Source organism: Lutra lutra, chromosome 17 (assembly GCF_902655055.1).
Source record: "Lutra lutra chromosome 17, mLutLut1.2, whole genome shotgun sequence".
Lineage (NCBI taxonomy): Eukaryota > Metazoa > Chordata > Mammalia > Carnivora > Mustelidae > Lutra > Lutra lutra.
The window spans coordinates 12,430,005-12,456,052 of record NC_062294.1 but is presented as its reverse complement, the minus strand read 5'-3'; the positions used below and the strand labels follow the sequence as shown (position 1 = coordinate 12,456,052).

Here is a 26,048-nt window from a genome sequence, read left to right as displayed (position 1 = left end):
CACTCTTGAAACAGCTCCTATGTCTGTTGCACAGCAGGGTCCCCGCCAGGGTCATCAGGTGGTCTGCTCCCTCCCTAGCTCTCATTTGTCTCCTGCCTGGGAGTCTGTACCTTCTGCCCCCTCCTTCCACTTCCCCTCCTGACCCTCCCCAACTCTCGAACCACAACTCTGGTCTTTCTGTGGGTGTGGGTTTGCGTTTCTTCATTGTTTTGGGTTCCACTTAGTGCGATCGTACAGCGTTTCTCCAATCTCTCGTTTTGGCTTTTGTTTCACAGTTTTTCTAGCAAATAACATCATCTGTTCTGGGCTTTAGATTCTACACAGCGTGTTTAGTTAGGGATTGAGCATTCACTTTCCATTTGGAAAACTTTGCTTAAGGTATCTGATACTTAAGGTTTCTAGAACCAAGAAAAGAATGCCACGAGAGGCTGGCTGCTGTGGGACACGGGTAGGGCTGGGCTGCCTTCCTGGCTCCTTTGTGACTTGATCTGGGTGTCCGGATGTGATGTTCTCTGTGAAAAAGTCAGAGACTGGGCAGAGTTGTGTGTGATACATTTCCTAGCCCGGGCAGTGCATGAGGGTCACAGGGGAGCCAAGCGGGGCGAGAGAGCAAAGCCCGTGGCGGATGAGTGAGCTGCTGCAGGGGCAGGGATGGGCCTGGCCGTGCCGCGGGGGTAAGCACGAGTCTAGGATTGGTCCTTGAGGACTGCTCCCTGTTCTAGGCCTTGGAGGGAAGGGAAAGATGGGGTACTGCTTTCATGGAGCTTAATGTTGGGGTTGGGACCCTGGCTCATCACCCCTGGGGGGATAATGCTTTGGTTTGTCAAAGATGAGACATCCTGAGAACTTCGTACACCCTCTGCCTTGTCAGAGTCTAGGAGGCCTGCCATCGGCACTGCCAGACACACCCCCACGTCGAGCTGATGTGCGAGTCACTGACCTCTCGTCTCCCCCTCTAGTATGCCCTGCACGTGTACAACGAGGTGATGAGTGTTGGGCAGAAATACGGAATCCGGAATGCTGGGTACTATGCGCTTCGTAGTCTTCGAATTGAGAAGTTTTTTGCCTTCTGGGGTCAGGATTTAAATACCCTCACCACCCCCCTGGAATGTGGACGAGAATCTCGGGTGAAACTGGAGAAGGTACTGTATCTGCGCGGCCCAAGGGCTCCCCCAAGCCACCCCCTGCCGCAGGAGTGTACGTGGCCTCAGAAAGGAGCGGCTGAGGTGGAAGGCATCCTGCTTGGCGCTCCTGCAGACGGAGGGCTGTTGGGGAAGTTTCTCCATTTCCATGCCATGGACCTTTGTACACTGTACTCCTCTTAGAGTCAGCTACCTCAGTTTTCTTTCTTTTCAAAGTAAATAGGAACATCATTTTTTAGAAAAGTGCTAGGTCAAGAGGATGTTAGTGAAAAATCTCTTTCCCACGTCTGCCCCCCACCAACCTGCACCCCGAGCTGCTCTCTCTCCCTCTGAGCGTGTGCTCCTCTCCCCGCCACCCCCAGCCGGGCTCCCCGCACTCGCTCCTGCTGCACAGATGATCTTAGGCCTTCCCTTGCAGTACAGCTCTGTAGTCTTCTCCGTGCACAATTACAGGTAACGGTTTTCTCTCCGATATAAAAGTAATGAATACTAATTTTGGAAAATAGCAAAGAGTATCAAGAAAATTAAAACACACCATTTTATCTGTTCATACCTGCTTAGGTTGCCTATGCGAACCTACAAGCATTGACTATAGATGTACGTGTGTGGGCTTTTTGTTGAGATTCTACATAGATAAAAACATAGTTTTTCTAAAATAATTCTAGTGAGTACGTTTGGAGGATTTTTCTTCCTAAATATTTTCTGTGTGGTCTTGTGGTTGAAATCTGAAAAATGCTTGTGTTACAGAAGGTCCCCGAAGAGGTCTTTACTATGGTGAACGCAGTTTTTCATGCAGTGGGAAACCGGGTTTGGGGGGGGGTGCCGAGTGCTGCCCCAGGCCAGGGACGCCAGGGGCCCCTTTGCACCCAGCACGGCCGTCCCGTCTCAGCCTTGCCTTCTTTCCTAGGGGATGGACTTCATTGGCCGAGATGCTCTGTTGCAGCAAAAGCAGAACGGGGTGTACAAACGCCTCACCATGTTCATCCTGGACGACCACGACACCGACCTGGACCTCTGGCCATGGTGGGGGGAGCCCATTTACCGCAACGGGCAGTACGCGGGCAAGACCACCAGCAGTGCCTACAGCTACACCCTGGAGCGCCACGTCTGCTTGGGCTTTGTACACAATTTTTCCGAGGACACGGGGGAAGAACAGGTGGTGACAGCAGATTTTATTAACCGGGGAGAGTATGAGATTGACATCGCGGGACACCGGTTCCAGGCCAAGGCCAAGCTCTACCCGGTCACCTCGCTCTTCACTCACAAGCGCCGAAAGGACGACGTAGAGCTAAGTGACTTGCACGGGAAGTAATGCTGGCGGCCTCACTTCCCCACCTACCCCACACCCTACCGCAGGGCTCCCCTCCGCCTCCCAGCTCTCCGCTCCTTGATGCCATTTTAAACTTCACCTGCTTTTAAACCTTTTGCTTTGCAACCTCTTCTCCTTCCACCTTCCCCCCTCCCTTCTGCACTTTTCCATCTACCACTCACTCCGGGCCGTTCCTCCCTCTCCTCCTCGCCCCCCAGATTCCCGTGGTGACAAGAAGCATGTCTAATGGGCAGGACAGGCGCCAGCTCCACCTGTGGAAGTAGGTAACCGGGACAGTCGGATTTTTAATGCTGTGTTTTGAAGCAAGGGAAGCTGGTGGTGTGCAGGCCTCAGGGCAGGAGTTCCGTGAGGCCGACTTTTCTCGGAGCAGTCGCTCGCTGTGTGTATGTGGCTCAGCCCTGTGCGAGCGCGGGCCATGCTGCTGGGCCAGGCGGATCCCTCTCCCTTTCCCTGTGCCGTGGGCTGGCCCCCTGGTACCTCGAGTAGGAGGATGACCATCTACCTCACCCCCGCGAGGCATCCCGTGGATGCTGTCTGGTCTCTAGTGAACAGCGGCCCTGGCACCATCCCGAGGTCCCTACCAATCTGGGTGTTAACAGTGTCAGGCCGGGGCCACCGGCCTCAAATTTTCTCCATGTCTCGCTCAGCTCTCCAAGAGCGTTTGTCGGCCTGAGTAAACAAGCCAGTGATGGAAAGGGAAAAACCATGTTGCCTTTTGTGTTGCTTTTCCCGGCTGCAAGGGTCTGATCTCAGAAGGTGCACAGCCCCAAGGCGGTTTCCTGCTGCTAGAACGCTGCTGCTGCTTTCTGCCTCTTAAGCTCAGTCTCTCCAAGCGCATTTGACTTAGTCCATCCTCCCTCCCCTGTCCCTTGTGCAGTGGGCCCTCAGCCAGTGAACACTGCGGTCCCTTTGGAACAGGATGGTTGTGCGGTCTTGGTTGAGGAACCAAACCTCGCTGGCCGTGCTGAGTTCGAGAGAGCTGCTGGCCTCCCCAATGCGGCTTCCTCTGGCCCAGAACAGACAGATCCACACAGCGCTGACCACCCCCCACGCCCCTGCCATGGGTCTGCTTTGAGTTCTGAGCGTGGAGAGAGTACATCCTGAGTCTGCTCTCAGCCAGCCAGCGCTCTGGGGCTCCGGCATGGAAAAGGGCCTGGGGCACCGGAAAGGCCCTCCATGCTGTTAGGTAGGGGTCAGCTGGGCCACCTCTGCTGTTACAGATTTTGAACTGTTTTCTTGGTATCTTGGATGCATTAGCTCTAGTCAGGTCTCTGTACTAAAAAGCCTTTTGTTTTAGAGCAACTTAGAATTCTCAGCTGTGTCTGCTGTGGCATTTCTTGGGTTCTGTTTACTCAGACAGATTCCTTCTAGACACTGCTTGCCATTTCCCCAGCCAGACAACTCCTACTTGATCACTGACTGCTTAAGGAGGTCTTAGTTGATTTATTAAGCGAGTAGGTAGGTAGAACTCTGTTCCCAGAGAGATGTTGCCCCACTGGACAGCAGGGGCCCGACGGAGGAAGGAACGCGGCGCGCTAGAGGCAGCCTATACTCTGTGCCACACTCATCTTTGTAAATGAAAAACTATTTCAGGTTGAATCTAAAAGACATTCTGGCTTTATTAGTTACTTATGTTGAGGACCTTGACACACACACTTTGCTTCTGACACTTGAACACTCGCCCTTGAAATCTCTTGGCTAAGTCCGACTTCGTCGGTCTGAATTTGGTAGTTTCCCTCTTTGTTTGTAACTGTGAGGGGGAGGACTCTTCCCTGCCTCCCCGCACACCTGACAACGTCGTCCCGCGGCGGTCAGGCCCCGTGCGTTACCGCGGATGACCACTCACCTCTCCCTGGAGACCCCAGGGATCCGGACTGCTGTGAACGGGACTTTGTGTTCAGACACGTGGTCTTTTCTCTGAAAGGATCCCCTGTCACCTCTTGTGCTGTCTTGATCTTGTGCTCTCTTGAGGGAGGGCCTCTGCGCTCTTCTCTTTGAAGCTAGAAACACAAAGCATAGCGGCCTCAGGCAGATGAAAACTCAGGGCTGCGGGTCCCTGCGGCCCCTCTCCTCCCCTGAAATACCTGCTAAGCCCCCGCTTCCTGGCACCACGTGTAAATCCTGGTTCCCGGCCCTACCACGGTCACTTGTCTTCTGTGGAAGCTTGCAGCAGAGAGACTCCCTGTGCGTACCAGAGCGCTCTAATTTGGAAAACTTAAGAGCAAGGGATGAGAACTAGCTGCTGTCCTCTAACCTGTGTTGGAGCCACAGAGCACCGCACAGGGGACCTGCTCCAGGAGAGAGAACCAAACAGTCCCCCTACGTTTCTAGTGCTCTGCTGGGGGCAGGGGTCCCTCCCTGTGCCCCCGAATACAAGAGCTGCCCTTCAGAACAGGGGCACAGAGACCACTAGGCTCAGTGATTAACCTCGGTTACCCCATTTCTGCGGGAGGAGAAGCCTGGGGACTTGGCTTCTCACCAGGAGATCTGGTGTCCGTGGATTCTACCTTGTACAGACCAACAGCTTTACCTCTTTCCCCTCTGAGGCAGCGAAGCGAGTGAAAAGTAACCTCTCCTTCCTCCACTACCAGCCTCTGAGCGTATCTGCAGTGTTCACCGCGCCCCCATGCGGCGGGACTGAAGCTTTCTGGAAGCAGCTGACCCTCACTGGAGAGCTAACCCCTCACCTTGCTTTCTGGCTCGGTTCATCCTCTGCCTGATGGACACGTGTGCCGGCATCTGAGTCTCTACCCTCCGCTGAGAACCTGAGGGAGATAAAAGGGAAGCTTCTATCATCTGTCGTCATAATTCTGACCCCAGAAGGCTGCGTCCTGGCTGACTTCCAGGGTTAGCTCCCGGGTTCGGCCTGCTGTCTCGCTGTGGAAGCAGCAAAGGGCCCCTCTGGTATCCGAGGTGGAGGTGTGGGCACCTTGCTTAGTACTGGAGAACTTTCCTACGTTTCCATTTCCTTCGGCACACTCCCCCTCCCTGCACCCACCTCCCTCCCCAAGTCTTCTATCAGAACGACACGGGGAACATTTTCACGAGTGAAGAACTGTCACTGGCAGGCGCGTGGGTTCGGAGCAGCACAGCAGAGGGCAGGCACGGTAGCTGACCCGGGAGTCTTGGGGCGCTAACCGTGTCTCGCAGGGAGGCCTCAGCGAGCCCCGGGCTCTCCCCGGCAGCCCCCCTCGGCCTCCTCCACTTCAAGGTGCTGAGTTGTAAGGCTCCCCGTCATCCGCACACGGCTGCGTCTGCAGCCCCTCATCACTACAAATGCACTATTTTTCAAGAGAACTAAATATTTTGTATGTCTTTGCCTTCTCTTTGTTCATTAAACACCAGAGTTATTCATTGTATAATGTGATTGACTTCTCCAAGCAGAGAATCTGCACCCCTTGAAGAATTACACATTTCTTCCTGGGCTTTCTCATATCTAGAGGTACCTATTTTTACCCTTCACAAACCTTTTCTGCCTTCTCGGCTTTCTGTCCCTCAAGGACAGAAATTACAAGAGGGTGGGAAGAATATTTTTAGCATCAGTTTCAAAAGATCTATGCCAGGATTTCCTTTGCACACCAAGAACTGGAGCTGGGAGAACCTCTTTTCAAGCCCGGTTCTCGTGCCTTACGCCAGGATGTCCCACTGTGGGTGTGGGATGAAAAGAAACTTCATTTCAGTCTGAGGGTTCCCAGGCACCCTGCCACCGCCTCCCTCCCCCAGAGCAGACAGATGAGGGGAGAAAGCTTCTGCGGCTTCTTTCACGGAGGGGTTTCTAGCAGCACAGTTAATGCTTCACTCTCGAGCCTCCTCTTGGGATCCAGGAAATGCCATTGTGATTATCGTTCAGGCTGTAACTCCTTATTTATGTCTCTAAGTGTGCAGTTGGCTTAGCCCCTTTCGGTCCCTCTGCAGTGTCAGCTTGTGGTGCTGAAGACATCTGAGGCACTTTAGGGGATGGGACTTTTTCTTGAGAACTCTGGTGACTTTAGGTACCCGGGGTGAATTTCTGCCTCCGTGAATGTGGTATTAACATTGTGCACTGTGTTTCTATCAAGCCAGATTGCAATTCAGATTTCCTTTTCATGTTACTAAATTTGTAAATGAATAAACAGACATTTTAATTACTCTGGCTGTGTCCAATTATGAAATGTTCATTTCTAGTAACTCAATAAATGTATTTGGCCATCGCCAAGAGGTAAACACTTTCCATAAAACCATTTACACTGATACCAAAGAGGAAGAAAACCAAAGAGGAAGAAAACCACATGGAAACCAAGGGTAAGCTAGAGGCATCGTGAAACCTCCACACAGTGGTGGTAGCCTGGGGAGAGCCTCTGGTTACTGTCCTGAGGTTCCGATCTCTGTTGAAGGATCTGACCTCCCCTTCTGCCTACTGATTACACAGTAAGAACCTGACACTTGACATATCACCCATCACCTGAGGGCCCACACTGGTGTGCAAAATAGACTCTGTCCGTGCTTGCTCACATAGTAGGAAGAGAAGAAAATAGAGAAGCACCCACATCTTTCATTATATGACCTAAAAATTCAGTCACTGGACTTTACTTACCCAGCGGTTTTTTGAGCGACTACATCTGTGAATCCGTAGATTGGCTAATGGGTCTCTAACAATCTCATCGTGTCTTCCAAACCTACTTGTTAAATTTCCAGATAACTGAATGGCAGCATTCAGTACAAACGTACATCCCACACTCTCCCAGACTAATTCCAAAGGAAGGGTTCACGAACACTGTGCACAATGACACTTCCAGAATATGCCACAGTGATGACCTGAGGGCACAACTCTCCCGATCACGGGTACTCCTCACTGTTAACGTGCCACACTGCCTACCCCGGGACGCGCCGCAGGAGCACAAGTGACTGTAGGAAGGAAGCACCCGGCAAACGGGGGCAGAGCAAGGAAGACTTACCTCCCAGCCCCTCCACCGAACGAAAGGCCGCCAGAGTTCATTCCCGCCAGGACGAAGTAGCCCCGCACCGAAGGAGACTCGCCCATGATGCACCTCATGTCCGGGGTGAAGGTCTCGGGGCAGTTCACCAACTTCAGGATCTCCAGGGTCTCCAGGTCGGGCATGCGACGCAGGAGGGAACTCAGCAGGGGCTCTGAGCCGTGAAAACAAACCCAAACACAGTCCTCAGCTTTAGGGGATTCAAAACCTTCCGACTCCTGCTTCCCGACTCCCTCGTATCACAGAGAACCTCCTGAAGGAGGCTTTCTCAGAAGAGCCAAATGGCCTGAGTCAGAAAGCAGAAACCATGCTGGAGTTGAGGGACAAACCTATGAAGTGCTTGGCATAAAGACAGAGAAAAAAGACACTCGTTAGAAAGGCGAGGAGCTGTGGAAGGGCACACAACACACAAGAGGACAAGTAAGGTCTCCAAGGGACTGGTAGTTGGGGAAAAGCAAGGATTTCCCAAGCTGGAACAGCTACAAAAGACAGGTCACCAGCCTGTTGGAAAGTCAGCCCGGCATCTGGGAATTACTCCAGGGGACAGTGGCAACAGATGAAACCAGACTGAAGCTGGCAGGTGGGTACACAGAGGGTTCTGTATACTATTCCTGCACTTTTAAAAGTCTGAAATCTCCCATAATAAAAAGTTTATTAAAAAAAAAAAGTCCATTAAGGGTGGGAGAGGAAACTCTACATTATACACCATATCTTTGGAATCTGGGCCACAGGACTGTATTAACTATCTGTATTTCCTTTTAGTAAGGAAATAAAAAAATTACAAAATCAAGGGGCATATAAATACTGAATCACTGTGATATACACCCGAAACTAATACAGTGTCATAGGTCAATTCTTCTTCAATAAAAACAAAAACCAGCTAAAAGGGACACCTGGGTGGCTCAGTCATTACACGTCTGCCTTTGGCTCAGGTCATGATCTGAGGGTCCTGGGATCGAGTCCTGAATTGGGCTCCCTGCTCAGAGGGAAGCCTGCTTCTCCCTCTCCCACTCCCCCTACTTGTGTTCCCTCTCTCGCTGTGTCTCTGTCAAATAGATAAATCTTTTTTTTTTTTTTAAAGATTTTTATTTATTTATTTGGCAGACAGAGATCACAAGTAGGCAGAGAGGCAGGCAGAGAGAGGAGGAAGCAGGCTCCCCGCTGAGCAGAGAGCCCGATGCGGGGCTCGATCCCAGGACCCCGGGATCATGACCTGAGCCGAAGGCAGAGGCTTTAACCCACTGAGCCACCCAGGCCCCCAAATAAATAAAATCTTAAAAAAAAAAAAAAAATTCTAAAAGACTGTATTAACAAAAAGATTCTGCTTTCTAAAAATTTAATTTTCCAAGCTGCCTACAAAAAGGTTCCCTCCTAGCCTAGAATTTTAGCAGTTGTTTTAGGTACAGTAATAGGCCAGAAGTCCCTTAACCAAGATCTTTGTCCCCAGAATCTGCTACCCTGTAACCACAGCCTTCGACAGGCAAACTCTGTAGGCTACCTTCTGTGAGCACCTCATGGGGCTGTTACAAAGATCGAAGAATGAACTCTTCTTGAAAATGCTTTCAAAAAGACAGCATCTTAGACAACACGGGGCATTACAGTTATCCCCTAGTTTGCACACCAAAGTGATCCCAGTCTTCCTGCAGATTCTGAATCTCCAGCTGGTTCTTGCCCTCAGTGAAGATGGGCTTCGGGTTCTTCTCAAAGCCCCCAGACAAGATGCCACCCTGCCAGTTCCGGATATAAATCCTTCCGTCAGCATCCACAATAGCTGAGGAAGAGAAACAACAAGGGAGTGGGGGATAGAAGGTTTAGAGGGAGGCCAGCTCTCTAAATGCACAGAAAAAGCAGAACCCAGACACTCATTATTAGCTTTATTAGCCAAAGAGCATCCAGGGAATGCAGACCTTTCGAGGTCATGGGGGAGGACCTGCCCCTCTCAGATTCACAGGGGACACCGTTTCTCCGATCAGTTATCTAGAAGCTCTGACTGGTGCTCGCAACCGAACTATGGCGCTGCCGCAGTGCCGCAGGAAAGCCTAGCAGAAAAGGGGGACCGCAAGCCCATTCTTGGGGTCGAGACCTTCCAGATGATGTCAAGCCCTCTCCTGTGGCACTCGGGGCCACAGAGCAACCGGACTGGAGCTCACCTAGAAGCCCTCTACAGTGTGCGCCGTTCCAGTCAAAAACTCTAGGTTACACTGCAAATATTCTCAGCCTGGACCTCTGTGTGGGGCTGCAGTCAGCTTACAAAACCAACCAACCAAAACACTGCTTCGGTGGAATGCCCATTTTGTCCATCCTTTCATAAAGAGTCCTTAGAGAAAAGGTAGAACTGGGTCGGCCTCCCCCGTAACATGCTCCAGAAGAGACGAGGCTCTTCCGAGCACTGTCTATCCTGAGGAGAAAGTCTTCTTTTTCAGAAGACAGGACAGTGGCAAGGAAACAAGATTAAAAACAAAGTGTAAGTCCTCACTTGGTGTGTTGCTCTGCAGAGGGGTCTCCAAGGGGCGAGTCAGAAGGTAGAAGTGTTCGCAGGCATGTAACGGGATACTAACCGGCTCCTCGTTGGACAGACCCAGCTCGTATGCCCACTACAAATGGACAGATTGATTGGTGGGTGGGAAGAGGAAAAAAAGACAAATGAGCATGTTCAGCCGCTTGCCAGAGCTTAATTTCAGGTGGCCTGTGTGTGCGCTTGCCCCAAGGTCAGGTGTGGGAAGCCAAGGTGCAGCCTGCTTTAGTTACGTGGGCGGGGGAGCAACATGGTCCTGTTTAAACCATAACAATTAATTTTAGACCAAAGAACGAGAGATTTAGCAACTCATAAAAGGAGCTCATTGGGGGGGCAAGTGATGCCCTTGTAACAAAACGCCTGATACCGCCTGGTACCTACAAATCCCAGATTCTGTCATCTGTGACGTTTGCAAGGCAAAAAGCACCCCAAGTCCTCTGAAGATTGTAGAGTGGGAGGCAAGGGACCAATCTGCCTTAAAAGTAGAAGCAGCTTAGGGTTCTGAACCGAATCCACACTCCCGACACAAAAAATAGCCCTGTGCTTTATTTGCTAGGTGGCAGGATGAAATGAAACACCAAAGGAGACCCAACGCCAAGGATTTCTGTCAATGCCCGACCATTTCGCAGACTTCCTGGCACCGATTAACCCAGGGTGGCGGGAGGAAAAGGTCACCACTGGTGCTCCTCTCTGAGGACTGGCTAGAGGCCTCTGATTTAGAATAAAAGAGTTCTGGGGCGCCTGGGTGGCTCAGTGGGTTAAAGCCTCTGCCTTTGGCTCAGGTCATGATCTCAGGGTCCTGGGATCGAGCCCTGCATCGGGCTTTCTGCTCGTCAGGGGGCCTGCTTCCTCCTCTCTCTCTGCCTGCCTTTCTGCCTACATGTGATCTCTCTGTCAAATAAATAAATAAAATCTAAAAAAAAAAAAAAAAAGAATAAGAGAATTCTGAGGTTTCTAGTCCAAACAAGGAACAGGTAGTCCGTGATGACTGCTGAATCATAACTGTATTAACCTTACATCTCCATACCTAAAATCCCAGAGGTAAGAGTGAAGTGAGAAAATCAGTGACCCAGTACAGTTGCTCACCTACCTGACCAGCACAGTTGACAAAATACTGGCACTCGATCTGTCCTTTATCTGTCTCCACACCAGTAACTTGACCTTTCTTGACCATTACATGAAGAACACTGGTCCGGTCATAGATCTGGACACCTGTTCCAAGGTAAAGAAAGTTGATGCATCCATCCACTAATGGCCCAGAATTAAGGTCTCTGTAGCAGATTCTCAACCCCTGAGAAACGCTGAAAAAGCTACATCAGTGATTTATTAAAAACAAACAAACAAACAAACAAAAAAACCAAACTCCCAGGAACCACATCCTGAGACTGTATCAATGGGCCTTTTCCAAGACTTAAAACAGCGGGCAACTTTAGTACACAACTCCATTCCAGGAATCATAAAAGGGGCAGGGGAGAAAAAGTTCAAATAAAGCACCTTAAATCCTAACGCACCCACACCATGAATCAGTTCATCCAAAGAGCAGAACACCGTAGACACTAGTTAGTCTTCCCCTCGTTCATTCCAACCCCAGGACACAACCAGCTGTGGATTTAGTCCACTTGTGTCTTTTGACCTTGGAGCTTCTCATGTTCTTGGGGGTGGGGGGAGTCCCATAAGCCTGAAGTGCACTGATCAGTACTAAAAGAAAGCAGTTCCTTAGAACTTTATTAAGAAAAATGTGGCCCTGAGGAAACATTTATTAACAGATAGTACATTCAAACAAACATTCTAAGAGGCAATGCTCAGAAATGGAAGCTGAACTGGTGTCACTGCCAGTTGTGAGACACCTTCTTATGTAACCTCTTCCTTCCTCACCCAGAAACCTGCTTACCATTTTGGGAGGCAGCACTGGCCAGGGCAAGAGCCACGTCAGCAGAGGACACCACGGCGTCCTCAGGAACATGCATGGCCCCCACCAGGTCGTGCACGTTGAGGAGAGGGTGAAGTTCGGCGACTTTCTTGGGAGAGATGATCTCAGAAGGGATGCCTATGACACTGCCGCAGAACACAAGGGGACAATGACATGCATGGCCCTCTGGCAGAGGTCAGTCTGACAGGAGCATCAGGACAGGCTTCTAGCCTCATACGTACTTCAGCCTTGAGTTGATGCGCTTCAGGGAGATCAGCCGGTCCTGAGTTTGGGCCAGAAAGACCGAGCCCGTCCTTATGTAACCTGTAAGGAAAACCAGCCCAGACTGAGCAGCCCAGGCCTCCCGCAGGGGTCAGGGGGGCAAGCCCCCTAGACTGTAAGTTCGAAGACCAGTGAGGGGTCCTGGCACCACCACCACCCAGACATCCTCAGCTAGGGTTTTGGGAGGATCGAGTTGGATTTTCATGTACATCTTAAATAATCACTCGTAAAATAAAAATGAGAGATACTGTTGCTACAAAGCTTTTTGAAAGGGAATGTACCCCAGGACCCATCTCCTTCTTCAGTCTTTTTAGCCTTTCTCCCCGTGGTTTTGGTGGGAGTGTGACCCCGATGCAGGCCACTCACAACACCGGTGCCCAGGGGCTGGGCCCTCCCTCTCTCACTGCAGCACAGCCAGTGGGCTCAGCCCACCAGACCCTCCTGGGTGGGATACTGGGTCTGGAGCAAGCGGGTGACTGGCTGGAGGCCGGTCATCTCAGGAGCAGCAGCATCCTGGCCAGACGGGCCCCGTTTCAGCTGAGGGGCTGCCTGCACTGGGTTCCCCCTGGTCCAGCCTCTATGCTCCCTCCTCCAGCTGGCAGCCTCCTGCCAACTCGACTGGCTCCCACGGCCTTCCGACAAACTCCCTTCTGTCCAAGTTGGCCGGGGTCAATTCCTGGTCTTCGCAGTCAGCATACCTGACACAACCCTGATCGCGCTTGGGTCAGTGACAATCTCCCTAACATACTTCACCCTCAGTTCTGATGATGAAAAAGCTAAATCAATCAGGCCATCTTTTTAAAAGACGGCACAGGAGGATCTCTTAAATATATTTCTCGTCTCTTTTGATATCATCAGGTAAATATGCCCTTCCCTGACACGACAAGAATGTCTCAGTTCAGAGATTAAATTTCAGAGACTGGTTTTTAAAAACTGCAGACAGACCAGGCCAGTGCGGTGATCGTGGCCAGTGAGGGGGCTGATCACACGGAGTCTCACCTGCAGACAAGGCTTTAGCAGTGACTCCCCACTCCCCAGCAAACAGTCCCCCGGGAGGACAGGGCCGCTGTGCACAAAGCTGCACATCACAGCACACGCATGAGGCCAAACTGCGCTCTTCCCAACAGAACCACCAGCCACAACAGTCTGTCACTGCTTCACAAGCCTCCCTGTCCACTGTCTTCCCACAGAGGACTTTTAAAGTTTGGTCTAGAGCTTCCTGACATAAAATGTGCTTTATTCCAGGTTTGAAGCCATAACATAGAACTGCTCAAGTCTGGTAAGAGAAGGTAGACATCTGATATTAAAAAACAAGTCAGAGGGCGCCTGGGTGGCTCAGTGGGTTAAGCCGCTGCCTTCGGCTCAGGTCATGATCTCAGGGTCCTGGGATCGAGGCCCGCATCGGGCTCTCTGCTCAGCAGGGAGCCTGCTTCCCTCTCTCTCTCTCTGCCTGCCTCTCCGTCTACTTGTGATCTCTGTCAAATAAATAAATAAAATCTTTAAAAAAAAAAAAAAAAAACAAGTCAGAGAAGAAATACAAATGGCCAATAAACCTAAGAAATAATATTTAAGTGGTAAAGATGCAAACTGGAATCTGATAACTTTTTCCATCTCTCATATAAGTAAAAATGAAAATAATACCCAACGTGGGGCACCTGGCCAGCTCAGCTGATAGAGCACGCAACTCTTGCTCTCAGGGTCATAAGTTCAAGCCTCACGTTGGGCAGAGAGATTAGTTAACAAGAAAGTAGAATGAAAACACCATATGTAGGGGCGCCTGGATGGCTCAGTGGGTTAAAGCCTCTGTGTTCAGCTCAGGTCATGATCCCAGGGTCCTGGGATCGAGCCCCGCATTGGGCTCTCTGCTCAACAGGGAGCTTACTTCCTCCTCTCTGCCTGCCTCTCTGCCTACTTGTGATCTCTCTCTGTGTCAAATAAACAAATTTAAAAAAAAAAAAACCACCATATATAGTACTGAGGAGACGCTGAGGCAGTAAGCGCGCTCACACACTGCTGGTGACGGGTAGCTCTTTCGGGGACAGATCTGGCCATACCTATCAGAGTTGAAAATATGAACGCTTTTTGCTCAAATCATCAACCTTCTAGAACTCTGTCTTTTAGAAATAGCAAGAAAAAACAAATGCAGCCTACAGGGATCTGTACTGCATCACTCCAACAACCAAAAAAGGATACTATGAACGTCAGGTAATGGGAAGTGGACAAACCAACAGCACAAACTGGGGCACCCTCCTCTGCGGTTATGAAAGGCAGACTTTTTTTTTAAAAGATTTTATTCATTTATGAGAGAGAAAGAGCAAGGGCGTGCGCATGCAAGCATGAGTGGGAGAAAGAGACAGAGGGCGAAGCAGGCTTCCCGCTGAGCAGGGAGCACAACCGAGAGCTCAATCCCAGGACCCCAGGACCATGCCCTGAACTGAAGGTAGATGCTTAACAGACTGAGCCTCCCAGGCGCCCCAAAGCACTTATTCACATGAGCTGCCTCACAGAGCCCTCCATAATACGCTTTAATGATTATTAAACATATATTTGTATTTAATGAAACAAAAAAAAACACATAACAAACAATTCCTGATACAAAAGATGGTACGAAGAGCATATGATGAACTGATAAACACCAACAAAAGGTAAAGCAAACTTTGGAGACACGAGATCTGCATGGACTGCCTCATCTGAAGTAGTGACGTGTCAGATTAGTAATGGAGCAAAGACACCCCTCACGTAAATGCACGCTCTCTGAGGATTAGCGTGTAATATCCAGAAATCCAGCTTGTACACAGGTCACGTGTCTTCATTTAATGGCTCAAAACCAGTCCCCCGACTGACCCCCTGTGCATCCTGCCGGGTAACAGAATTCTCCGTTGGGGACCCCACGTCCCCTTCCGCTGCACCACGGCTGAACCGCAACGGGGGTGACAGACTAGCGTGACCCCTGGACCCTCCCCGGCCTGACTTCCTTGCTGCCCTGCAAAGCATCAGGGACACACCAGGCCCAAAATGTGGTTCCAGGAAGGGACCCAGAACTCAAGTGAGATGAACTTCCCTTACAGACAAGAGGCCCACGACCCGGGTTCCTCTCGCATCCAAGCAGGTAAGCGACGCAGGGCTCGGCAAAGCACGAGGAACCGAACCCGGGACCGCAAGTCGGCAGTTCCGGCTCGGGGGCCCCCGAGGCAGACCCTCTCCCGACTCCAACTCTGCTCCCCACCCGATTCAAGTACCCGTTGCCCCCACATTAAATCCAACCAAAAGGGACCCGCTCCCCCCCGTCCTGCACGCAGCAGCCATCCTCCGTGACAAAAGCAGAGGTGGTGAGGAGCGGGGATGCCTTTTACTATCTTCACTCAGAGTCCGCGCCGCTCCAGGGGAAGCCCGGCCAAGTCTGAGGACACCGTGGGCGGGTGGAGAGGGGGACACCAGCCTCATCCACTGGGCAGAGGGCCACGGCCTCTTCCCTCCCCTCCTCCAGCTCCTCTCCTGGCATCTCCCCTCTGCACAAACACAGCCACCCGCTCCCAGTTCCCAGACGTTCAGGCTCGATCCAAGATTTACACGCGAGGGGACGCTTCGCCAGAGTAGGAATCCTGTGAAGGGGAAATGCCATAAAACCTCAGCCTGTCGTCAAAACTCTGAGTACGTCAACTCTCACCTTCCCAACGACAGCCGTGTCGCGGGTCACATAAGCGCTGAACGGGCAGCGAAGGAGACCATCCGCGGTGCTTACGCTGCGACCCCCGGCAGGGCCGCGTCAGCGGGCAAGCACGTCAGGCTGCTACCGACCTCGCCAGGATCGGCCTGGAACCATCTGGGACTGAATTATGCGGGTCTTCAGAAGAGCAACCCTGACGGACACGGGCGCCCTGAATTTTCAGCTCTAGACCCCGCTGCTCCCCCAGGACAACTCCCGTGGCCACCAAACGGTTTCATCAGCCCCTGGGCTTCCGGCCGGTACGTCACCTGACGACACGCAGACAGACGTGCCTCTACCTTGTGACCGTGTGGGGCTGTCCCGGGGCTCGGCCCTCCCCTTCTACTTGCTCCGGTTATACTTAGCTCGCGACTCCCTGGGGTCTCTCCCCTTGACCACACACATGAGGGGTAACCTACTGTTTAAGCTCTTTGGTCAGAAACAGCCTTCAGAGCAACTGGGCAGGTGCCGCGGCTCAGAGCACGATGTCACCATCACACACCGAACCGGGAGCAAGTCCTCGGCGGCTTCGTTCAGGAGCCACGTGTGGCCACTTGCTAGACTTCAGTGAGTGAAGTCACTGTAAATGGCCCAGGGAGCCTTTCACATCCTGAGGATGACAGGCTCTGGAAAGGATCTGGGGTAAGGACGGATCCCCTTGACCGGCGGGCAGGGAAACGGGACACAGCGCAACACGCTGACAGACTCGCACGAGGAAAAGACCCCGACGAGTGGCAGTGCCCGGCCTGGGACTCAAGCCCTGACCACCGAACCCACAGGACGATGCGGCGCCGGGCACAGACGGCCCGGAGCCCCGGAGTCCGCGCCACAGGCTGACCTGCGGGCGGCGGATTACCTGCTTACCTGTCTGGATGCCCGTTTCTTGCTCTAACTGGTGGTAGAGCTTGTTGGAATAGTCTGCCATCTTCTGCTCGATGGTCAAGTGCCTGGCGGTGCTCAAGATGCCAGCACAGAACCTCGTGGAGCCAGCAGCCAGCCTGCAGGATGCATCCAAAATGCCATGAGGTGGACTCACTCCCCCAGCGGGACGGTAGCTAAGTCGGAGACCCTCATACGGCATCGTCCGTCAGCTGAGAAGGCGGAAGCCACCTCCCTATCCACCGATAGGAGTGGCACCGAGCAGCCCGGAGTCTCCTCTACGGCGGGATACTCCACACGGGCACAGAAAAAGGAACGAGAGAAAGCTTTTCTGCAACAATATGGAACAACCCTAACGAGCAAGGCAAGGGGAGGGACGCTGTTTAAGGTGCGCTACCAACCTGAATAAAAAAGTATAAAAAATAACAAACGAATGCCCAGGTACACACATCCGAGCTGACCGATACAGACGCGCTCATATGCGCGGGGAGAATCTGGAACGATACACAAGGAACTTAACTTGCCTCCAGCGAGGGAAACTTCCAGCTAGAATCGGGGAGGTGGGGGGCAGATTTTCCCCTGTACACTCTTTTACAATTTTCATGGAGTCAGGTACATGTATTGCCTACTCAGAAATAAATACAACAGACGTGTTAAAGGTCATCCACTATCTGGTAGGCAACAGCACAGAAAGGGGACATTCGGGGAAAAGTGAGACAGCCTGAACAGAGCACGAACCTCAGTTAACCAATGCGGCACCCGCCGGATCCATGACATTCTACCGGGACCCCACTCCGCAACACGCCTCCTGGACCGAGGCGCACGGGCACACCGCGCGACCTTCGAGACTGTTCCGTCCCTTTACCACTGCACTCGAGTGCGTGAGCCCCGTGAAGGAAAGGAGCAGAGACCCGCAGCCTCTTCCAGCTCGGCTCACGGAGGAAGCTCCCGAGCCACAGGGTTGGTGTTGCTGTGGACTACAGTGGAAAGGACAAGACGGCGAGGTGCGCCGTGACCCTGAAATGAAGCGCGCCCTCTCAGGAGACCTGCCGTGCTGGAACTGGACAGCTCGCTCTGAGCCGAAGAACATGGGCATAATCATCGCGAAACCGTGTCCAGGAGCCTTTCTGTGGCTCTTCTCCCGCTACTTAGTGCCAGTCATCCTGGCTACTGCTGGGCCCGTGTTACTGGGAGGGGAGGGGACGAGGGGAGCCCGAGCAGTGGGTGCAACGCAGCCCCACGCCGCGTGCGTCTGCTCCTTACCTGCCCTGCTCCAAAAGGACAATATCCTTCCACCCCATCTTGGAGAGGTGATAGGCCACGGACGTGCCCATGATCCCGCCACCGCAGATGACCACCTGCGCCTGGGTGGGCAGGGTGACGGAATGCGCCTCGGCAGCCGACGCGCCGCTCCTCCCTGACGACCAGTTCCGCCATCCTCGGCCGGGCCTTTGTCTTCGGACCGCCGACAGCAACCGGAAAAACATCCCGTCTGTCGCCAGCTCGGGGGTGTGCTCTCACTCGGCTATGGCGGAGGTCCCCGACATTCACTCTAGACGGAGAAAGTAGCCAGATTTCATTCCCCCGTACTCCGTGCTCAGGATTACTGAGAAAGGGAGAGGAGGCGACAGAGACCAGCTAGCCACGCTTTCTGCCAGCGTCTGATGCCCTGCACAGTTCCAGATGCTTCGCCAGCTGTAGAGACAGCAGGGGACGACGACAACTTTATGCAACTTTCATTAGAGACACAGAGCGCAAGGGGGCGTCGGAGTGTCTGTGAGGGTGCCCACGGCAGGGGCGGCCCATACCCAGATCAAACAAGGAGCAGAGCCAACGTGCTGGAATAACTGAAGTCATATGCCAAATAGGACGGAAGGGAACAAGGGGACATTGGAAAAGAGACCTGATGGTGACAAGGAAACAGCGGGCTGCGTCTTCGGGACAGAGGCACAAGCATGTGCAAAGGCCCCAGTTGGGGGGGGGGGGGGGGTGAGCAGACCTTTAGAAGTCCCAGCACAGAAAGGAGGCCAATGTGCCCACAGCATGATCAGCGGAGGGGACCCACGACAAGGCCGGAGAGGCAGGCAGAAAGCGAGGACACACAGCCCTTGGATGCCATCGTGACGAGCTGGGATTCTAGTACAAGTGCAAAGGAAAATATTGAAGCAGGGAATGAAATAATCGGATATGCTTTTCCAAGACCAGTCGGGCTCCACCGTGGGAGAGGACTAGAGGACAAGAGGAAAAGCAGGGCTGGGAAGTGACCGCCATAGTCCTAGAGGGAAGGCACGGAGACTCAGAGCAGGATGGTGGCAGTGGAGTCAGGGCAGTGAGTCCAGAGCAACTGGACTGTTCTGGACGCGAAATGACAGAACTGAGTTGCCAACGAACGGGTTGTTAAAATGGGGCAAGGGGAGAAATATGGATGATGGCAGAGTTTCTGGGTTAAGCAACTGATGCCACTTACCACACTGTGAAGGGCTAGGGATGGGGAGGGAGGTGGGGAAGGAGAGTGAGCGGGAGGGAGGCTGTGAAGGGGCGCAGGCAGGCCAACAGCCACCCTACGGGTTAAACGCAAGACGCCTGGCGGGCATCCACGGGGAAAGGACCAGCAGCAGCCAGACATGCAGGCCTGAAGCCAAGGAACAGCGCGGGTATCTGGAGACCCAGCATGCTGAGGAACAAGAAGGACCCTGAGGCTCCCCAGCAGGCAGAGCTTGGGAAGAGGAAGAAGTACCGTGCAGAGGACAGAGCGCTGGGGAGACGGACAGCATCCAGACAAACAGACATGGTTCAAGAGACAGAGAAGGAGCTGTGGCGAGGCAGAACGAAGCCTGGGCTGTGGTGTCACAGAAGCCGAGAGAGGAAAAGGGCTTTAAGAAGCTGTTCCCTACGGAAGGTGCCTGAGGGTGCAGCACGATGGACAAGGGTCTGCTGGGACAGCAGAGGTCCTTGGTGTCCCCAAAAAGAAATTCCCAGGGGAGTGCTCGGGATGAAACCGGGGCCACAGCAAGCTCCCGAGCGAGGAGATGAGGGAGTGAGGACCGCTCCTTCACTTGCTGTTCTGAAGGGAGCAGAGCACCAGCCAGCAGCAAGATCGGGAGCAGAACAAGGTTCTTGGTCTCTAAAGGCACGGGCCCTGAAGCCTGCTTCACTGCTGGCGGGAAGGGCCGGGAAAAGGGAAAGAGGTGGGTCCGGAAGGAGAGGTGGTGACAAAGAATGAGGTCCTGGAAGAGGAGAGAGAGGACCCAAAGCCGCGGCGAGGGACGGCGCGCTCCGTGTCTGCACAGGCCGCAGGCTGGAGGGAGACTCAAGGACCGGCAGGCCTCCTCCCAGATGCAGGGGTGGGTGCGTCCGGCTTGGCTTATCCCGCACCCTCAGGTGTCACAGGCTGGGACCAAGCACACGTGGCTACGAGGTGACCAGCATCATCAGACAGAGAAGCAGAAGGGTATGGGATCGGGTCACCTGGGAGAACTACTCTCCCAGCAAAGCAGAGGCCTGTTCAAGGTTCAGGAAACTGCAGAGGGACATGCCGGGGGACGGCAGGGTCACCAGCGTGCGGGGGGCACTTCCGAGGAGAGCCCCGGCAGAGAGCATGCCCAGCAGCATGCGGGCCCCAAACAGCCCGACTCGCCCAAGGCCAAGGTGTGGCGCCCATCCACCACAAGCATCTCAGAACAGAGTCTGAGCAAGGCCTACACCGTGTCCCAAGTCAAATGGTATCCAACCAGGGACGATCACTCGGCCACCTGGTGGTAGTCACCAGGCCTCCTTGCACCCCGGGTGCCTGCCCAACGGTCTCAAGAGAGAAGCTTCTTCCTGCAACCTCATGGCCACAGCACCAACTTCTGTGCTTCTGAACCTCTCCAGACCTCGGACCCCACCTCTTCTCTTTCTTCCTTCAAAGCAGGAAACCCGGCTCATCTCCTCCCCTGAAACCACCGACAATCCCACTGGCATCTGCAACCATCTCTCCTTCCCTCAGAGGGTCCGAAGTTCATCGCCCGCAAGAGCCCCGGAACCCTCCCCCTCCTCCCCGGGAACCCAGGTCCGTGAACCCAACTCCTCCTCCAGTGCCTTCAGTGCCCTCCTGACCCTCAGCATTTTCACATGCTCAAGTCCTCCCACAACCCACTGAAGAAACAAAACATAGCCTCCATAAATGTCTTTGAGTAGCGATTTTTCCTTTTAAAAATGCTAAATGATACAAAATATGGTCTTGGCGGAAAACACAAACATAGAAGGCAATTATGATTTCCCATCAGGGTGCCTGGGTGGCTCAGTTGGTTGAGTGTCGGACTCTTGGCTTCAGCCCAGGTCATGGTCTCAGTGTCAGGGGATCGAGCCCCGTATCGGGAGTCTCTCTCCCTCTGCCCCTTTCCCCACTCACAGGCACATGTGCACATGCATGCAGTCTCTCTCTCAAATAAATGAATAAAATTTAAAACAATGATTTCCCATCATACGAAATAAGCAGTCCCGTGTGCTGCCCTGCTCTGCACCCGAGTGCCGCCGCCTGTGTCCTTCTTCCCTTGTCCCTTAGTGATTGCACGGTCTGCCGGCGGTCAAGCCAGAGGTGACTCTCTTTTCTGAAGATTTTATTTATCTATTTATCAGAGAGAGAGCGCGCGCACAGGCAGGGGGAGTGGCAGGCAGAGTGGCAGGCAGAGGAAGAAGTAGGCTCCCTGCCTTGAAAAGGTCCCAATGCGGGACTGGGTCCCAGGACCCTGGGATCATGACCTGACCTGAGCCAAAGGCAGCCACTTAACTGACTGAGCCACCCAGGCGTCCCGAGCCAGAAGTGACTCTTAATGTGAACTCACAACCTGTCTTTTCACTTGAAAAATACCTTCAGGAAAGGGCTTCCTGTATGATCTGTCCCTTTCCCTCCCCATTTCCTGTCTGTCCCGAACCCAAAGCCGTTGGGCTTCTGTCCCCCCGAGCTAGGAATGCTGCTCTCACCAAGAAGGCTCATGTTGCCAACTTCTGGGAACACTGGCCCCCTCCTCATAAGGTCCTCTTCAAGCACCGCATGTCGCCCATCGCTCCCTCTACTCACACCCTCTTTCCTGGTTTAATCCTGACTCCTACTACCCTGGCCACATCTTTGCTGGCTGCTCTGCCCTGTCCATCTTTCCGAGTCCATGTCCCTCACGGCGCTCTGGGACCAGCTACTCCCCTCGGTCCCCTACTCTCCGGGGGATTCCACTGCCTACCGTGACCGAGGGCCCAACCCACAGCGGCCCCAACATTTGCGTCTGCACCTCCAAGTGAACAACAGCAAGTCCACTTGGGCTCCCAGAGGTCAAAATGGGCACATCCAACAGGGAAACCCATCCTCCTCAATCTCCAAATCTTCTCCATTTCTGTGTCCCCAGTGGGACTCCCATATACGAGAACCCTGGCGTTACCCTGGGCTCCTCCTCTCTTGGCTCCTCTATGCAGCCAACCTGCAAGGACTAAGGATTCCACAGCTTCATTTCCCTCAGGTGGACCGACTTCTCCCACCCCCGCTGCTGCGGCTACCTGAGTACAGGCGGCCACCCATGCTCAGATTACCGCAGAAGCTTCCTGACGGGGCTTCCGCACCCCGTTCTCCCCACACCCCACAATCCGACACAGGACCCTGAGCCAGTCTTCTCAAATGAAAATCTTGTTTCACGCCCCTGCTTAAAACTCTTCAGTGACTTTCTGATGCCCTCAGGAGAAGGCAATCTCCTTCGCAGGAAGTGCAGGACCCTTCACTGTCCGGCTCATTTCTTATCTCTGCTCTCTCTGGAGCCAGGCTGAACCTTCTGTAACTAATTCCTCAAACAGGACAGGATTCTGCCCCAGGATCCGGGCACACTGTTCCTCTAACCAAACAGTATAGCTCCCGCCACTCTCCCGCCACCCCCCAAACAAAGGTAACCACCAAGGCTCTCAGCCTGAAATCTTATTAGTCCTCTCCCCCCAGCACTGGGTCAGGGGGCCCTTGTGTGTTCTCCCATCGCACCCTGGGCTCCTCCCAGCACAGCTTCCTGGACCGTGTTCGTCAATCAGGGAAACAGCCCAACAGCCCAGCTGAGAATGTAGGCTTTACAGAGAGGCAGACAGCTGGGGGTGTGAAAGCCTCCGCCCACCTCTCATTAGCTCTACCACTTGCAGCAAGTTATTCCATCCCCGTGCTTTGGGCTCCTCATCCATGAGGCGAGCAAGGACAACCTGCCTCACACAGCTGCTACAAACACCCAATCAGACTAGAAGGAAAAACATGGCCACTGGACCTAAGAAGCACTCAGTAAGTAGTACTTTTTAGTGTCCTATTACCATGGAGCTCTCTGGGAGCTGGGACCAATGATATAACTTGATCATGCTTTTCCCAGCATTCAGCGTAGGCACCTAGGAAATAGAAGTCGCTGAATGGATGAGAAGAGAGAACACACCGGGGGTGGGGAGGGAGGAGTTCAATGAGGACTCAGAGATCCCAAGGCTAGGCCCTCAGATTTGAGGGGATATCCAAAATCACGTGAAAGAATTTTTTAAAAGAAAATGGGAATATTTTCAAAGGCAGTTACAATCTACCAGATGCTGCATTAAGTGTACAACTGACTTAAAACTCACAACCCTATAAGGCACTAAAACTTTTTTACTGCTTGGGGAACCTGAGGCTGAGGGAAGGAACTCGACCAAGTTTCTCTAATGCAAGTAGTGGCAGAGCCAGGAGTAAGACCCTGTCAGGATGGCACCACAAAGTCTATCCTAGAATCTTTACTCCCTGCTACCCATCAAACAATTTCAGACGAGTACAGAAGCGGTAGCTGTGAGGACAGAACCACAAGACACATCCCTTGGCGGGATAAAAGGAATTGCAAATGTCACAGAAGACACGTATTAACAGATGAGGTTCAAGATGAAATAAACAATGTTAGAAACCTAGACTGATCCAGGAAGGGGGAAAAAAAAAAAAAGCCTAGGGTGATGAGAACCAAGTAGAGGATTTGTGACCTTGTGTACATCATGACCTTCAAAGAATCAGTGAGTGGTGGAGGCAAACAAGAACCAAAAAGGATTTAAAGTAGATGCAAACGAAGAAAGGCAGGTGCCAGAGCATCCAAGTAGGTTTGGCAGCAAAACCCAAGGCCAAGCTTGACGGCAGAGAGGGGAAAGTCACTAGACAAGAAACCGAAGGTGTCAAAAACAAGGAAAGAAAAGCGATAACCGGATTTAAAATGTGTGTGTGTGTGTGTGTCTAAAAATACGTATCTTAAGTTTCATTTAAGTACTCTCCACACCCCATTCGGGACTCACATGCTCTTCCGACTAAACAAGTCAGGCGCCCAAAACACATTATATTTTAAAAAAACTAAGATGACCCTACAATGTTTTCCACTAAGAAGAAAAATTATCTGCCAAGCAAACTCAATATCGGGACTAGGTATGCCCACATCTGCTTACACCAACACGAGCAAGAGGGCAGCTCCAAGTCCCTCTGAGTCGTTCCTCTGTACGGTCACAGCGTGTGTACAAACGGGCCGCTGGGGACAACGAAGACTGGTGACCGGAGAGCGGCCAACAGCGGGTCCCACACCTGCCTAAGCACTAGAGCCCCCCAGGACATTTCTCTCCCAGGCTCCGCCTCTGGAGAGTCGGACCCTGCCTGTCTTGTGTCCGTGTAATTCTCAACAAGTGCCACCTGGTGAGCAGACAAGTTTAAGAAATCAATACGAACCGCCAGCGCCGGCCAGGTGTGCCGGCCAGGTGTGCCCTGGGGCGCGGCTCCCCACCTCCTTCCCTCTGCAGCCCCGTACGCCACGCTCACACACACCGACAAAGGACACCTGAAGATGCCCGCATCCCACCTCAATGTCCTTCACATCGGTGCCGAGTGCTCACGCATCACGAAGACGGCTCACTGCCCCGCGCCTACACTGTCCCCGGTAACTTGGCTGCCGCACTCTGCAGCAGTCCTGCAAGTTAGTGAGGCGCAGGCGGACCGCAGCACGTCTCCAGGCGGGAAAGCAACTGCGCCCGCAGCAGACGGAGACCCGCGAGCCCGGCCTCCTCCGCGCTAGAGGCTTGCAAGCCCGAGGCCGGGAGCGCGAAGCGCGGTCACCGCCGGCGCTCTGGACGTCGGGCTGAGGCGGCGGACGCCCCCTGAGGGGCCGCTGCGTAGGCCCCGGGGCAGCCGGGCACTAGTCCCCGAGACCCGGCCCACCTCGGCCGAACGGGGCACAGCCGCCGACAGGCTGGGAGAGATGAGGCGAATCCCTCTCGGCCCGGGCCGCCAGAGGCCTGAGGCCACCCGGCGCAAGCGACACGAAACGCAGGGCGGCCGGGACCAGCCCCGAGGGAGAGCCGAGCGGAAAGGGGGCGCTGAGACGTGCGAAGGGAGGCCAGAGCGACCCTGCCGCGGTTTCCTTACCTCACGGGCCTCCGAGCGCTCCGCGGTCAGCACCACCCCGGCGGCAGCGGGACAGCAGCCACAACAGTTGCGAGCGCTCCCGGCACCAGAACGCGGGGAACGGGGAAGGGAAAGAGGCGGGGCAGAGGGAGTAAAAAGTTCCGGGGAACGCCGGGGACCGCGACCTTCCGCGCTTTACGGCCCCCACAAGGGTACGCCGGTGCGAGATCGCTCCCGCGCACGCGCGCGCGCGCGCCGTGACGTCCCCGTGGCGGCCCCGCCCCTGCCACGTGGGGCTTGTTTGGGTCTCGCGAGCCCCGGCTCCCGGACTCTGGGCGTCAAGCCGCGGTGGTTCTGACGTTCTTGAATTCGGGCCGCCCAGCGGGTTGACCTCTGCAGGTGGAACCCGGGGGGTCTGCGGTGGGCCGCTCGCCCTGCGGTGCTGTGGGGAGCGCGGAGCTTCGTTCTGCCCTCCAGGCGCGTTCCCACTTCTGTCCCCGGGTGGGTCGAGGCTCAAAGCCGCTCTGGACCCGCAGGCTCTGGGCTCTTCCCGGGCGAGGCGGGATTTATAGAGGCCCTGAACTCTGGGTCCGCTGTCACCTTCCTGGCTTGTCTGGGACGAGGGAAATGGACTCTCTCAGTCCATCTTCTGACCAGGCCCCCGTCCAGCCCCTCCTCACTGTCAGCGGCCCCGTTTTCTTTCCCTGGTGGAACTCATCGCCAGGTGCAGTCTGTGATGGTCGACTGCCTTTCCCGCCAGTTGCAAGCCTGCCGTCTCCCGACAGAACCTCAGTCTGAGGCACGGCTGTGTCCTCAGCACTCGCAGCCCTTCTTGGCACCTTGTCCAGTCACTGGTTCTCTGAATGGAGAGCGTTCTGGGCGTACAGCGGCCCTTGAGGGTTGCGCCACACTATTTCCCGTTCGTT

General features: G+C 53.7%; 2 protein-coding genes across 3 annotated transcripts in view; one reads left to right on the top strand and one right to left on the bottom strand.

Moving 5' to 3' along the window:
• The window catches only part of PDPR (pyruvate dehydrogenase phosphatase regulatory subunit), a 37,333-nt gene extending 30,734 nt beyond the window's left edge, over positions 1–6,599 (top strand). Inside the window, 2 exon segments of the mRNA XM_047712394.1 lie at positions 960–1,142; positions 2,050–6,599. Of these exon segments, the coding sequence (XP_047568350.1) occupies positions 960–1,142; positions 2,050–2,454 (588 nt within the window). The 3' untranslated portion in view covers positions 2,455–6,599.
• On the bottom strand, positions 263–25,360 carry LOC125089911 (pyruvate dehydrogenase phosphatase regulatory subunit, mitochondrial-like). Of its 2 annotated transcripts, XM_047712400.1 has the most exons (11): positions 25,144–25,358; positions 18,000–18,288; positions 16,722–16,855; positions 12,112–12,193; positions 11,852–12,015; positions 11,051–11,172; positions 9,922–10,039; positions 9,067–9,216; positions 7,407–7,599; positions 5,160–5,237; positions 263–4,472 (listed from the first exon to the last, which is right to left on the bottom strand). In XM_047712400.1, exons 2-11 carry the CDS (start codon positions 18,221–18,223, stop codon positions 4,406–4,408), a joined length of 1,332 nt encoding a protein of 443 aa, XP_047568356.1. In that variant the 5' UTR covers positions 18,224–18,288; positions 25,144–25,358; the 3' UTR covers positions 263–4,405. The 2 variants fall into 2 exon arrangements, with proteins under 2 accessions (XP_047568356.1, XP_047568357.1); XM_047712401.1 differs by lacking the exon at positions 18,000–18,288 and having other exon boundaries at positions 25,144–25,360.
• Positions 25,361–26,048: the final 688 nt, after the last annotated feature.